This window comes from Hirundo rustica, chromosome 1 (genome assembly GCF_015227805.2).
Source record: "Hirundo rustica isolate bHirRus1 chromosome 1, bHirRus1.pri.v3, whole genome shotgun sequence".
In the NCBI taxonomy this organism is placed as follows: Eukaryota; Metazoa; Chordata; class Aves; order Passeriformes; family Hirundinidae; genus Hirundo; species Hirundo rustica.
Genome location: NC_053450.1, coordinates 122,382,967 through 122,397,169, shown reverse-complemented (window position 1 = coordinate 122,397,169; position 14,203 = coordinate 122,382,967). Strand labels below are relative to the sequence as shown.

The 14,203-nt window shown below is 46.0% G+C and overlaps 2 protein-coding genes across 2 annotated transcripts; both read right to left on the bottom strand.

Annotated features, from left to right (window-relative positions):
* Positions 1-704: 704 nt before the first annotated feature.
* Positions 705-4,111, bottom strand: HOXA7 (homeobox A7). Its single transcript, XM_040082100.2, has 2 exons — positions 3,603-4,111; positions 705-2,510 (listed from the first exon to the last, which is right to left on the bottom strand). The coding sequence occupies exons 1-2, from the start codon at positions 3,976-3,978 to the stop codon at positions 2,227-2,229; spliced, it is 660 nt and encodes a 219-aa protein (XP_039938034.1). The 5' UTR covers positions 3,979-4,111; the 3' UTR covers positions 705-2,226.
* Positions 4,112-9,961: 5,850 nt separating this feature from the next.
* HOXA9 (homeobox A9) lies at positions 9,962-13,052 on the bottom strand. Its single transcript, XM_040063013.2, has 2 exons — positions 12,464-13,052; positions 9,962-11,335 (listed from the first exon to the last, which is right to left on the bottom strand). Exons 1-2 carry the CDS (start codon positions 13,008-13,010, stop codon positions 11,097-11,099), a joined length of 786 nt encoding a protein of 261 aa, XP_039918947.1. The 5' UTR covers positions 13,011-13,052; the 3' UTR covers positions 9,962-11,096.
* Positions 13,053-14,203: the final 1,151 nt, after the last annotated feature.

The following is a 14,203-nucleotide window of genomic DNA, read 5'->3' as shown; positions in this document are numbered from 1 at the left end:
AAAAGGGAACTTCAGCGCAAATAATGCTCCAGGCCTTACCTGCATTTATCCGGACAAATAAAAGGACTTTTCGGGTTAGATTTTTTTTTTCTTTTAATTAGAAAAAAAAAATTAAAAGGGGGAAATATTAGCTTTCATCGACATTACGTGGTACCTGGCAAAATCAAGACATTTTCTAAAGCAGGGCAATTTCCCCCCATTTTCGTGCCACCGTGATGCCCCCTGGCCCCCGAAAGCCGCACACACAAACCACACATGTACCCGATCAGATCATTTACACTTGGAAGTTTCGCATTTCACTTTCTGTTCATTACAAAATATTCTTTCTCTGCATGCGATTTCGGCTTGATCGCCGATCGTCTGGACTGAGGTTATGGCTGCAAGAGGACACGGGAACACGGTGGAAGGAAGCTCTCCCATTAAAAAAAAGGCTTTCCGCTTTATTAATCAACAACGCTAGGGAAAAAAAAAATCATGAACTCGAGATAGAGATATTGACTGATTCCTAACAATTCATCACCTTGGGTTTTGTATGTTGTGGGTTTTTTTTTTTTTCTTTTTTTTTCTTTTCTTTTCTTTTTTTTTTTTTTTTCCTGATGGTATTAAAAAATGTTTAGATGGTCTAATTTCTTAATTTGTCTATGTAATATATATATTTTTGGTGCTTCCCTCAAACTGGTTCCTTAATAAAGAAACACAATGAATTGTCAACAAGCATATTTATTTTCTGTGTAACATAAAACACATTTATCGTGGGAGATAGTTGAACACGGTATCACTTCCAAAGAGAGTTCACAGACATTTTTTTTCCCACTACCAATACTTACACGGCATATCCAAATGTTCACAACGAACACACCGAAACACATTGTAACATACAATTTGTGAATAAAGTTTAGCCAAACCTTCAAGACGGATTTATACAGAGTTCTTAACAATACATCATGCTACAAAGTTTCCAAATTAATTACATACTTCCCAATTTATGACATGATCTTACAAATGAGGTTCAAGACGAATATAAATGACAGAAAGTATTACAATATCTGCTATTGTAGGAAAATTCATGGTATTACATATTAACACGTTCAGATAATCAGGACAAACAGTTTGTTGATTTTTTTTTTTTTTTTAAGGTGGTTACATGATCATTTAAATTCAAAGAACACTTTCCGCTATATTAAGTAAGATCAACGTAGAATAAGAAAACGGCCCTTAGCAGAAGCAGCTGAAGGTAGAAGCCAACGGGAGATATTAAACCGCTTTGTACAATATTGGCGTGTGTTTGCTTCCTCTCTCGGAATAGCAAAGAATCGAGAACAAAGATATATTGCAGCATATGGTTTTCATTTATAATTGCTTTGGAATAAATATATTATTTTAAATTTAAATATATTCAGACTTTTCGGTACCAAATTCTATACCAAAGCTATTGATGCGTGCTTTTCGAACTACACTTACATGTCTAAAAGCATTTCGCGATTCACATTAGTAATCTTGTAACATCCTTTTGACTACTAAAATACAGTATACTTTCGAAGATAGGTAGGCAGAGCAAGATACATAGGTAGGTAGTCTGGAAAATAGGTAGTACAAATAATTGCTGTAGATTGTAGTGGTTTGTGGAACATTTTTTCCTCCTTACTTGCTGTTTAATCTTTTGTTAGTGTAGCTGTTACTTGTGATACTTTTCTAACAACAATTAAAAAAAAAAAAAAAAAAGAGAAGTGCAGAGCTACTTCTTCAAAATTAGGTAGTTTTTCTTAATGTGAGCCTAATGCACTTTTCCCCCTCACACATGATTGGGACTATGGAGTCAGGTAGTTACTTCGGAAGGTCACGGTTTACTCTCTGTGCAAGCAGCAGTTCTCCCACTGAAATGTCCCCTGAAGAAGCCCACCCAAGTCTGGGTTAATGAAGAAAAAAAAAACCAAACTGATTGCAAGATGCTCTTAGGAGATATTACCGAAAGGTTCGGTATAGGGCAGGTTTGGGGAGTATGGGAGAGTGGAGAGAAGGCTGGAAAACCAACCCAAGAAATGTTTTCATGTTTGCAAACGCTCGCTTTCAAAATGATTATTAAAGGGAACTGATTTTTTTTTTTTTAATAAAAACAGTAAGTCTCTTTTTTGTTGTTGTTGTTTTTCCTTTCTCCTTTAAAGGGAGCTTTTCCAACTGTCATGTGCATACACTATTCTAAGAGATCACTTCCTCGAGTGGGACTCCTTAGTCCTCCTCCTCTTCGTCTTCTTCCACTTTCTCGACAGAGGCTGCTGCTGACGTGGGCTCGTTGGGAGCCGGGGTGCTGGAGCTCTCTTCCTTGTGCTCCTTCTTCCACTTCATCCTCCGGTTTTGGAACCAGATTTTGATCTGCCTCTCCGTCAGGCAGAGGGCATGGGCGATCTCTATCCTTCGCCGCCGAGTCAGATAACGATTGAAGTGGAATTCCTTCTCCAGCTCCAGAGTCTGGTAGCGGGTGTAGGTCTGGCGCCCTCGCTTTCTATCTGGACCTGAAAACAGGCACACACACGGCCAGGAGTTAGACAAGAAATTGAAAGTTTTCTCTTGTTATTTTTCTTATTGAGGTATTAAATAAACAAACAACAACAACAACAACAAAGCCCAAATAAATAAATAAATAAATAAACAGAAAAGTAGCCGAGCCACAGTGAACGATCTCCTTCTTCGACTTCCACTCGCCCCCCCACTTTGCCCTAACAAAGACATTTCAGCTGCACGACCTGCCCTGCTCAGGCAGGGCAAAAATTAAGTTGCTCGAGACCTAGAAAAAGTGAAGAGAAAGCATTCAGGAGAGGAGGTGGGGGAGGAAATTGCTTTTGGGAGGAGGAACTTTTCCCCCAGGCGATGTATTTCCCTAAAACCTTCCAGACTTTCACGTTTCGCAATGGGAAATAAAAAGCTGGAAGGCCGGGCTGTATTTATTTTATTTTAATGTCGTGGGCTCCCCCCACCCATCCCGCCTGGATCGTAAACAATACATAGCATTTAGCTCTAGAAGAGAGCTCTCCTTTTTCACACACACACACACACACACACACACACACACACTCTCGTCCCCAGTCCCCCCCTCCCCCCCTCCGTTTTCCTGTTTAGTACATTTCTATAGATCTTTATCTCCGTGGAAAGGGCAGGGGGGACGAGAGTGGCACGTCTCGGCAACGCGGGCTGGCAAAGTCCTCGACGCGCCGTCCCTCGGTCCTGAACGCCTCTGTCCTCTCCGCCTTACCCAGCGAGCGGGATATTTTTTTCCCCCCCAACTTCGACAAGAGGGCAGGGGGAGACGCTTACCCGTGGGGGCTCTGGGAGCCCGCAGCCAACTCTCCGCTTTTTCATAGCAAACAGCGCAAATCAACTCAATGCTAAAATTCCATAGCAAATGGAGTTAAATAAATTTACGAGGCTAGAACCCATTAATTGGGCAATAAAAAGTTTTATGATACTCATTTACATACAATGCCACGGGCTTTCTACGCAATGGCGCCTCGGCTATAATTAAAACCATAAAGGCTGTGCTGACAGTAATCCTGGCGACACGCTTTGCCTGGCTGCCACGGCTCCGAGCCCTCTCCGCTCGCCCCTACCTGAAGACCTCATCCAGGGGTATATCCGGAAATTAGGCTCAGCCTGGTTGTGCAGGTTGCTTTCCTCCGCTTTCTCACAGCTGGGTTTGGTTAGCTCATTGCAGAGGACGGGAATGTTCTGATCAAAAGAGGAACAATGCAGGTTGTAGGCATCAGAGCCCAGGCTGTATCCGGAAGAGAACGGGCTTTGATATATGGTACTGTTCACATTGTACAAGCCGGGCATGGAGGAGGCGAAGGCACCCGCGCCTGGTCCATAGCCGCTTCTCTGGGAGTTGCTTGCAAAGGAGCAAGAAGTAGGCTCCGCATTTTGGAAAAGAGAAGCCCCCGCCGTATATTTGCTAAAAAGCGCATTCACATAATACGAAGAGCTCATAATTTTGACCTGTGATTTGTTGTCCGGCAGGCTTCAGTGTCGGTTTTACGAGGTAGCGTGATATATGATAACATTACACCCCCAGATTTACACCAAACCCCATTTTCTTTTGGACCGAGCTGCCCGGAGCACGTGACCGGTCATGTGACGCCGCCCGCCAATCCCCGCCCGCCTCACAGGTGGTGCCGGCCGGGGCCCGACGGTGCCCGGCCATGGACGGGCTGGGGCCGGGGCCGCCGCCGCCTCCGCCGCGCCCGGCAGCGCCCTCCAGCCGCCGCCGCCGCCGCCCGCCCGGCCCCCGGGGACACCGCGCCCCGCGGGGCCGCCGACGGGCCGGGGGGCCGCTGGGAAAAAACAAATTTTAAAGCTTATATAAAAAAAAATTATATATATATATCTATATATATAAATATATGTGTGTCAGGTTTAAAGGAGGTGGCTCGTTCCCCCCCGCGTTGTTTTCTCGTAACGGCAAGAAGCAGGCGGTTACCCTGCAACAGGGTTTGCGAGGGCACCCCCCTCCGGTCCCGAGGGGCGGCTGAGCCTTGGGAATCAAGGCGCTTCCCAGCAGTCAGCCTCGGGTGTGGGGGGGAAAAAAGATCACCGTCACCCGCCCCGGGAAAGGAAAGGGGAAGAAAACAAACAAACAAAAAATCAAAACCCCAACCCCCCCAAAAAACCCCAACGACATCAACTAAACAAAAAACTCCCACCCAACAACAGAACACACAAAAAAAAAGCCCTACCACCCACCACAAATAATGTTAAAAAAAAAAAAGGACTTAACTTTCTGAATGTCTCAGGAAGAAAAAAACAAAAACAAAAGCAACAACAACAAAAAAAAACAACCTAAAAAAACCCACAACAGAATAAACCGAATCTCCAGAGTTGATTAAATCGCCTGCAAATGACTCGAAATCGCCGCCGCCTGTTTACTGCCCGAGTCACCTTTCCGCCCTACATACCTTACAGTCCAGAGCGAGAGGCGGCAGCGGTACGCTCGGATGACGGGGAGAGTTGCTGCTTTTCTAAACACTGGGATCCCCAACAATGCGAATGGCTCTCCATTGAGGATGCTGCTCCGTGCCCTTCCTTTAAACGGATCGTAAAATGAGTTTCCTTCCCTCAGACAGGGAGTCTTGGTAAAGACAGCTTTTACTGCCTGCCTGTATTGCACATCATAAACTGGAAGAAGCACAATGGAATTGCCCCGGAAATTCTCCTTTCAATTATAGTTTGGTGCCCCGTGTACAAAGGCTTTCTCACCAGTTAAAATTGTTCTTGGCGATATGTCGCACGGACCCTAAACTTTATGTTTTGTAAACGTGGATCACCCTCTCCCCCCGAACACCTCCAACACACACCCGCGCACCCTTTGGCACCCTTTATGCGTGGTTATTGCAGCCCCATGAACACAGGTTACTGACAGAAACAAGTCAATTCTTGAAAGCCAGATCCCTGAGATACTGGTGCTTCAGAGCATGCAGATGTGGTGGATGTATGTAAATGTTTGGCAAGTGTAAAGTAGGTGAAAACGCAGTTATTATTCGCAGGCAAAAGGGAGAAGCGGCCGAAAGAGCCCCTTGGGTTATTTCTTCCAATTCACCAATATTAGACAATATCCCTGAGGTCGCAATCACGGTGCGGGAACACGCCTGCAGAAGAGGCTGCTGGAAGGGAATAGAGGCCCAAGAACTTAAACGAATGTGATGCAAACAAGACGACGACCAAGAAGATCAAAGAGGCTGAAGTAGATGGCATTAGACCAATAAATTGCTCCTCTGGTGACAACATACCAAGATGCAAGAAAAAAAGAAACAGCAGATATAACCAATGTCTAGACTTAAATATGGATAGCGTAGGACCGAATAGATTGCCTGGGTGGTTGTATTTCGAGCTCTCTGATTCTCTACAATTTGCACATTTATGTATTTTCCTTTGCTTCCGTGTGTTTATCGCCGCCACTTTTTTTTTTTTTTTTTTTTAATGTATTTTGCCTTCAGCTTATTTTTCCCTGCCAGTCCTTTAGATTTACCGAAAAGCCTTCACTGAATAAATGCTAGAAGGACCCCTAGCCATGGGTCCCCGCCACCTTGTTGACTCCCCCCACCCTCTGCGACTTAGGCATAAACGCTGCTTCTGAAACACTCTCTGAAATTTCTCTTTTTGTCACTTACAGAATCAGACTAGATCCCCACGCCTGTAAAAGCGCTTTTCATTCGAATTCATTTTTTTCCAATCGGGAAAGGGCGAACAGGCGCAGATTTTAAATTTTTGGTCATGGCAATATTCTCGCACACTTTAAAAATAATCCTCTAGGACGGATTCATTGTATATATATATATTTTTTTTTTTTCCTTGTAAGATCTGGACTACCCCTCTTTGGCACTGAGCTTTTCCGGGAAGTAAAATGTAACGATAAAACCGTGCTCGTAAGTTATAAGCGACCTGGGAGCACTACATGATTATGGCTCGTGTACAAAGCAGTATCTTGATGTGGTTCGTAGTAGAGAAGATTTTTGTCGGTTTGGAATCTGTTCTCGCCATAATTTATCCACGATTATAATGGAACATGCTGTGCCAAGTTATTACTTAGTATGACGATGCATAAACACTTTTTAATTTCAATATAATTTTACTGCCCAAGGAAAAAAAATAATTACTCATAACAAGTTTAGCAATGCCATTGTAGACAAACATTTGATAGGAAGGCTCTTGTTAGAAAGCAGGGAGTGGCTGTTAGTCTTTATCCCTAGAAAGAATTTAATCTTTGAAACAGTGCGGGAAAAAAACTAGCTCAGTGCATTCCCAGCTCTGAATTTCGATATAAAGAGAATGGCTTTCATTTAAGGAAATGTAAGTAAGATGCAGAGAAAGGAGTTCTGTTACAGAGTACTATGCAGCGATTTGTTTAGTTATCTGGCTTAAACTTACGAAATACAACATTTATACTTCAGCCCATATTTTATGCTTCCTTTCCTCCTGCATTTATTTTCCTTCCAATTACTTTTTTCCCCGTCTCTTTTGGCAATTGCCATCTGAAAATATTCCACAACTCCACACTAAGCCTCATTCTCAAGACGCGGGAGCCAACAAAAGCAAGGGGGGGGGGGGGGGGGGGGGAAGGGGGAAAAAAAAAAAGAGAGAGAGAGAGAAAAAAAGAAGAAAATTATTCAAGGAAACAAAATAGACGGCGAGAACAAGTTAGGAATGACTTTGAGAGACCCGTCAAGTTTGCAGAGCATCAGCCTTCTCACATCTGTGTAATATAACCACAACGGGTCCCACAGAGCTGAAATTGCTCCGGACACAAGCAGGGCTTTTTATTTGTATCAAAGACAGCTGTTGAAGAATTTCACCCGCCGGTAAATAATTTTCAAACAAGATTTTTGCAGCACTGCCTGTTTCCCGCACGGCTGTCACAGTCACGCGAAGCGGACAAGGACATGGAAAATCCATCGGTTGGCACCAGAGCTCCAAGGGTGAAGATTTTCGGGTGCTCTCCTCCCAAGCTGAGCCGGGGAGACCCTCTCACATCCGGCCCGAACCCTTCAATTCTCCCTTTCGCCCAATATTTCATTTCACAGCAGCCCTTCGGGAAATCAGGATACCCTGTTTGCAGGCTCAGAGCTTAAGCAGAGAAGAGCAACGGTTTAGGGTGAGGGAGAAAAAGGAGGAGCTGGCAGTTCCGTGCCAGGGTTCCGTCTGTCTCTATGACATAATAGGAAATGTCTCGGTATTTTGAGGATAATAAAAGCACATTGCGTCCTTGGGGTGGATCAACCCTTACTTTTGCCACGAGTGCACTGAGCGCGGCCGGGCGGCGAAAGCCTCCCTGACGGCACACGGCCGGCCGGATAAGGCGGGAAAAATCTCGGGGATAAGGGGAAAAAAAGCACCCTCAAACCTATCGGTCTTTGTTAAAACCAGGGCAGCCCTTCCACGCACAGTTATGCTCCCATAAAGTCGACATTTTAGGAGCTGTCGGGGAGGCGGCCGAGCGCTTGATGGCGGAGGGCGGCCGGGCGCTGTTTCGCGGGCTCACAGCGCCACCTGCCGCCCTTGGGCCGCCACTGCCGCGCCGCCGCTCGGCCCGGCCCGGCGGAGCCCGCGCCTCTGCCCGCCGGCCCACGGCAAGATGAATGTCCACCTCCCAGCCTGGATTTAAGCACGGGAAGGCCAATAAAAGGTTGTTATTTCCGCTCTCCCGCTTTATCTAAAACAGCCAGACAAAACAAATGAAAAGGCTTTTGTAGAAAATCTTAATTGTGGCTGGACAGTTGTAAACTCATTAAGAGTCGAATTCCAGACAGTTTGCAGACCCGTCATTTATTACACACTCTTAATGCTGATTCTTTGAAGTTGCCTCTGTCTGCAACAACAGAGGGCGTCCCAGCATCCCCAAATACTGGCTCGGGGATCAATTAGGGGCTTTTTTGTGCGTGTGCACGCCAGAACGAGCTCCCTTTTGCTAATTAGAACTCGTCAAATTTTACCCTGGAATTTTTTTTTCTTTTTTTTTCTTTTTTTTTTTTTTTTCTTTAAGGTGAAGTGGAAAGCATTTTTTCCCCTCCCGCAGTTCTGCACATCTGTAAACTTCTTGCCGGCTCCCTAAGTTTTGTCTTCAGCCCTGCAGCGTTTTACACCCCATAAACGGTTACAGCAGTCATTTTCTTTTATTGCACTGTAGTATGGCTCTGAATTTTCCTAACAACAACTTCTGCCAAGACCATAAGCGTGTTCCGTCCTATTTTGCTTTCAATACATATACATATACATATATATATGTCTATATGTGTAAAAGTACCTTCATAAAACAAGAAGGATTTTATTGTTATTCACCGTATTTGCAAACAAGGGTCGGTGTGGCGCAGAGCTGTGCTGCGATTCATATTATGGAGGATATCCACTGTGAGCAGTAAGATGTCCGCCCAAAACAAGGGTAAATTTCAGCAAGCTCATAGACTTTGCTATTTTCTTTTGTTGCTGAGCTTGGTTTGGCTTGGGGCGGCGGGGGAGGGGATGTATGGAAATCTTCCACTCCGGAGAAACCATCCCTCTCTTTTAAGAAATAAATAAAATTTCGTGTTGGCTGCTGTAGACTGTTGCCAGCCCACCACTTTCCTTCAGCTAAACCAGCGACTAAAACTGACACCATCAATTCTACCATAACTGTTAGTAAAATTTTGTCTGTTTCTATATCTATCTATAAATACGTATATAATCTGAGGTGATAGTAAACCGCAACCGGTTGTATTTATTTGCCACGGGACATTTAAAAAGGGGGAAACATACAAAAGTGAAGGCGAGGGAAGGAAAAAATATGGATGACGGTTGATATAACATATTTTGCATGGGCAATCGTCTCTAGCAGGGAATTTGAAGTGAACGCCCCGGTAAAGCGAGTCTTCTCATAGTGGCTGTGGAAGAACACTTAATGCTGGACATTTTCTGGTGGAGGCTAATGAACAATCTCAGTTTAAATGTCGCTGTCTGAGCTGATTTACGTTATTGTCCGCACTAAAGAACGTCGGACATTTTGGTTTGGTCCTAGTTCCCCAGCCCCGCCGGCGAGTTTTATTAAAACGGCGTTAGCTCGGCACCGTGCGCCGCTGCCATCCACGGGGCTCCCTTCGCACACTGCTAAGCGCCAGCTTACCAAATCATACTGGGAAAGGTGCGGGGTGGGGGGGTGGTGGAAGAAATCGCTACCCTCAGAGAAGCTATGGCATTTAGGACGCGAGTCTCTCCAGGATGAATATAAGACCAAATTTCCATCACCTGGAGGCTGTGTTTATAGAACCATGGATTTGCCTTGGCTCGAAAATAATATCACTTCTCGCCTCACTTCTGCAGATGCCCTAGCCCTGCCACATTTGCTGGCGGGATTCGGTGCACCGTGAAAGAACCTCTAATCAATAATGTTAAAACATCACAAAATATAAAAGAATCAATATATTTTATTTGGCAAAAAGTTAAATATCATTTCAACACAACGATTTGGTCAGTAGGCCATGAGGTAACTGTTTCAAAATAGACAGTGTATGTTCTGCATCAACATAACTTCCCAGATTTTTTTTTTAATCAATACAAATTTACAATAACCAAATGTAGTTTTTTATAATGTATAATTTATTATCAATAAAATTAACCTTCATTACAATAACCATCAAATCATTCGATTAAAATTCAAACATAAACCATAGGTAGTTACCTTTTTCACATATACGTATAGCTCCGAAATCTGCTAACTGCTCACTGGTGCAAAAACAATATTTAAGCTAGTCTGTTTATTTATTTTTTTAATATATAGATTATATATACAACCGACGAAGACAGTACTATATATATATCAACTGTGCATACTAAAATGACTTGCTTCATATTTTGAGAACCGTAATTCCCAGACATCCCGAACGAACGTTTTTTTCTACTTTTTTTTTAATTATTTTGCATTGGGATATATATAATATATATATTTTACAATCAAAGGTTAACTGTCTAATTATACAGAAAAGACTTAATACACTACAGAGCTATACTCTATGCAATTTTTATAATAAACAACCTGAGTTCAAATTGAATTCTAGCTTACACCATTACATCCGGTACAGCACCCAAGCACATAAATTGAGTCACAAACATAATTACCACAATAAAACACAGTGTTCAAGTATTAGAGCAGAGATCTCTCTGCCACGCAAAGAGCGAATAAAATTAACTACATAGACTAAACTATACAGTCCGTAAATAGTTGTGCATTATGAAAAGGTAGTTTTTTCTTTTTTTTTTCTTTCGTTAAGTGAAGAAACAGGTAGGTTTATACAAGCCAGTTAAACAGCCTTTTCGTGCTAATGCCCCCTTTTTCTTTCCTATTAGAAAATTAAAAGTCTTACTGTACCTCTACTGGCAATCTGGCCTCTGTGACTACCATTGTACAATCATAATCAGAATTTGCCAAGGGAAAAATGAGGCCTGGACCCAGACGCATTGCATGGCAGGGCTCGAGGGGATGATTTTTTGTTTGTTTGTTTGTTTGTTTTAACTCTTTTCTTTCTTTCTTTCTTTTTTTTTTTCCTTTTACTTTATGCATTTTCATTTTAACCCACGGGTCGCCATCATTCATCCTTCGCTCGATCTTTGTTGATTTTCTTCATTTTCATCCTCCTGTTCTGAAACCAGATTTTCACTTGTCTCTCTGTTAAATTGAGGAGTCTGGCCACCTCGTATCTACGGTCCCTAGTGAGATACATATTGAACAGAAACTCCTTCTCCAGTTCCAGTGTCTGATGCTTGGTGTAAGGGCATCGCTTTTTCCTGGTGGACCTTGCGTGGAGCCAGTTTGCAGCTGGATTATCTACAACGAAAACAACAGAAGTTCAGGCTGAGGGGGCGGGTGGGAGGTGGAAGGAGGGGGCTGGGAGGAAAATCCACGCAGAAACAGCCCACCAGGTGTCCCGGTATTCGTGTTTAGGACGTGGCTCTCATTTCCCCAGGCACAGGGGCTCGGTGAGGCACAATGGACTCCAAAACACAGACACATGGGGAGGTCACACGCAACCACACGCGGCAAAGCCCCGCTGCCCCCGCCTCCCCTCGCCTTTTTTATTGTTTCGAGACTACAATTTTAAAATACTTTCTCCTCCTCTCTCTTCCTCTCTCTCTAACTCCCTCCCTCCTTCCTGGCCTCCCCACACCTCAAACTGCCAGCCCGGGGAGTGACCAGCCAGATCAATATGTCATCGAAATTGTCTTTTTAATCTCTACCTTCTCCTGTGTCATCCCTGGCAAGACCCAGGGAGCTGGCGAGTTAATCTACAGCTGGCATAATTAAACCCTCGCCCTCTAATTCGCACGGCGTTAATCGCGATAGTAATCCCGAGGCGCTCTGCCACCAGTCTCGTAGTCCTGGGAGCATCCAGCCCGGGGTTTTCCACCGAGGAGACGAAAGGGGGAGGGGAGGAACCAAGTCAACGGCGAGGTTTCTGTTCTGAGCCCAGCAATAGCCGCCCTGGCCTGAGAGCCGTCTCAGAAAAGATCAGATTCACATCCAGTGCTTTCTAGGCACCCCTCTCCTCGGCGTCTGCCCACGCTTGGGAGCGCGGCGAGGCAGGAGGATGTGAGCACGTCCTGCTGAGTCTGATGGGGTGGCAGGAGCGGGGATGGGCGGCTATCGCATTTCTCTTTCTCACTCTCTTTTTTTTTTTTTTTTTTTTTTTTAATTTATTTTTTAAATATTTGTTTAAGTTGCAGTTATAGGGTGAGTTTTTGTTTTCCTTTCACCCTGGTAAGCCAGAGCAGTCCTAGATCCCGTTCGAGCCTGAGAAAGGCAGAGCTGGCTTCTGCAGATGGCAGACCCCGGCGGGCTGGCGCAGCGGCGGCGGCAGCGGCCGGAGCTCGGCCGCGTAGTTTGCCCCAGGGCCTCGACACCTCCCCGCGGCCGGCGCAGAGCCCTGAAGTCCATTACCCTTGCCGTCCCACTTACTTGGATCGATCTGCGGTTTCTCTCCGTTTGCCTCACTTTCTCCATTGCTTTCAGAGAATGCGCCTTCGTGGCTTTGCTTATCCCTATCAACTGGAGGAGAACCACAAGCATAATCAGAGAGAGACAAAGTGTGAGTGTCAAACGTGGTACAGTCAGCCCTCCTGGCCGCCAGCGGTTCAGGTTTAATGCCGTAATGCCTGCTGGTAGGTAACCCGGGGAAAGACAAGGAGCCCGGCACAGGCTCAAGCCACGAACGCATGTACCTGCCGTCGGGCGGTGCCACGGGCGCCTGGTGGTGCGCGTAGGGGTGGTAGACGGCGGGGACGCCGCTGGCGCCGGCGGGGTGCGCGGGGCTCCAGGGGGGGCCGAAGACGGGCGCCTTGGGCTGGAAGCTGCAAGGGGCCAGCTCGGGGTGCTCGGCCAGCGCCGCCGGCCGCGGCGGCGGCCCCAGCGGGGCGGGGGCGTAGCGGGGCGCCGCCAGCTCGTCCCCCTCCGGCACCAGGAAGGAGTCCACGTAGTAATTGCTGAGGGTCCCGGGAGCCGACATGGCGGGCGGGCGGGCGGGCGGCGGCGGACCCGCCGCGGTTCGGGGCTGCGGGTTTCACGTAACAACTTGGTGCTGGCGGAGAAGTAGAGTCAGTAATAAGTTGAGGGCAGCGCAGGCGCCCATTGGCTGCGCCTGTCACGTGGCGGGGGAGCAGAACAATAAAGTATAAATCAGTCCGCGGGCTATTAATGGGTCAGTGTTTTCCAGCCATAATTTTTATAGCGAGGCCATATGTTTTTATGCAAAGGGATATTTGAGTTATACGGCGGGGTTTGTTTTAATTGCGGCCAACTGAGATTAAAAGATCACATTCCATATTACAGCCCCCCTCCCTTCTTTCTCCCTCTCTTCCTCTCTCTCTCCCCTCTCTCTCTTTCTCTCTCTCTCTTTTTTTTTTTTTTTTTTTTTTTTTTTTTTCGTTTTAGCGGACTATTTTATATCAAAATTAATCATCCCATCAGTGGGTCGTGTTCTCCGCGAAAAGAAAATCCTGCCACCCTTGTGATCGGAGACCTTCACATAAAATGATACAATAACTGAAGCAATAAAAAGAGCAAAATAGTAGTTGCGGTATACTGTATTTAAATATATATTTATTATATTTCATAAGGAGTTATTGTTTCGGGAGCCACGGGGTTGTTATTAAGTCAGTAACTATGAGCGCGCTCATTTGCATCGCTGTGTTTCACAGCAGTAAAAATTTACGAGTGCTTGGAAAGGTTAAATTATACTATTGTGTTTAGTTTGGGAACCCACTGTAAATAATACCGTTCCGTTCGGCTCTGAGCTGGCAGCGGAAAGTCAAATTCAACGTATCCCCCGAAACGCCGGCGCAGAGCCGGCCCTCCCCTCCCGGCCGGAGAAGGACGGGGGCAGACGCTGGCTGGGTATTTAGCCTGGCCCGCACCAAACTGCACTTCACCACCCCACCCCGCCGGGCACGGCGCGGCGCGGCAGTGACCGAAACACCCTCCTCGTCCTCCCCGCTGCCCCTGCCCTTGGACCGGGACCCCCTCGCCAGGCCGAGGACAGGAGCCGGGGCTGGGCCGCGGTGCGGCGGCGGCCGGAGGGGAGCAGCCGTCCTGGCCGAGAGGGAAGGAGTGCGGGCAGAGCCGGGCTGCGGTATTTATCACCACAATTAATTCTTCAGCTATGCAGGGAAGCAGCGGGGGGAAAGGGGAGAAAATGCCCCG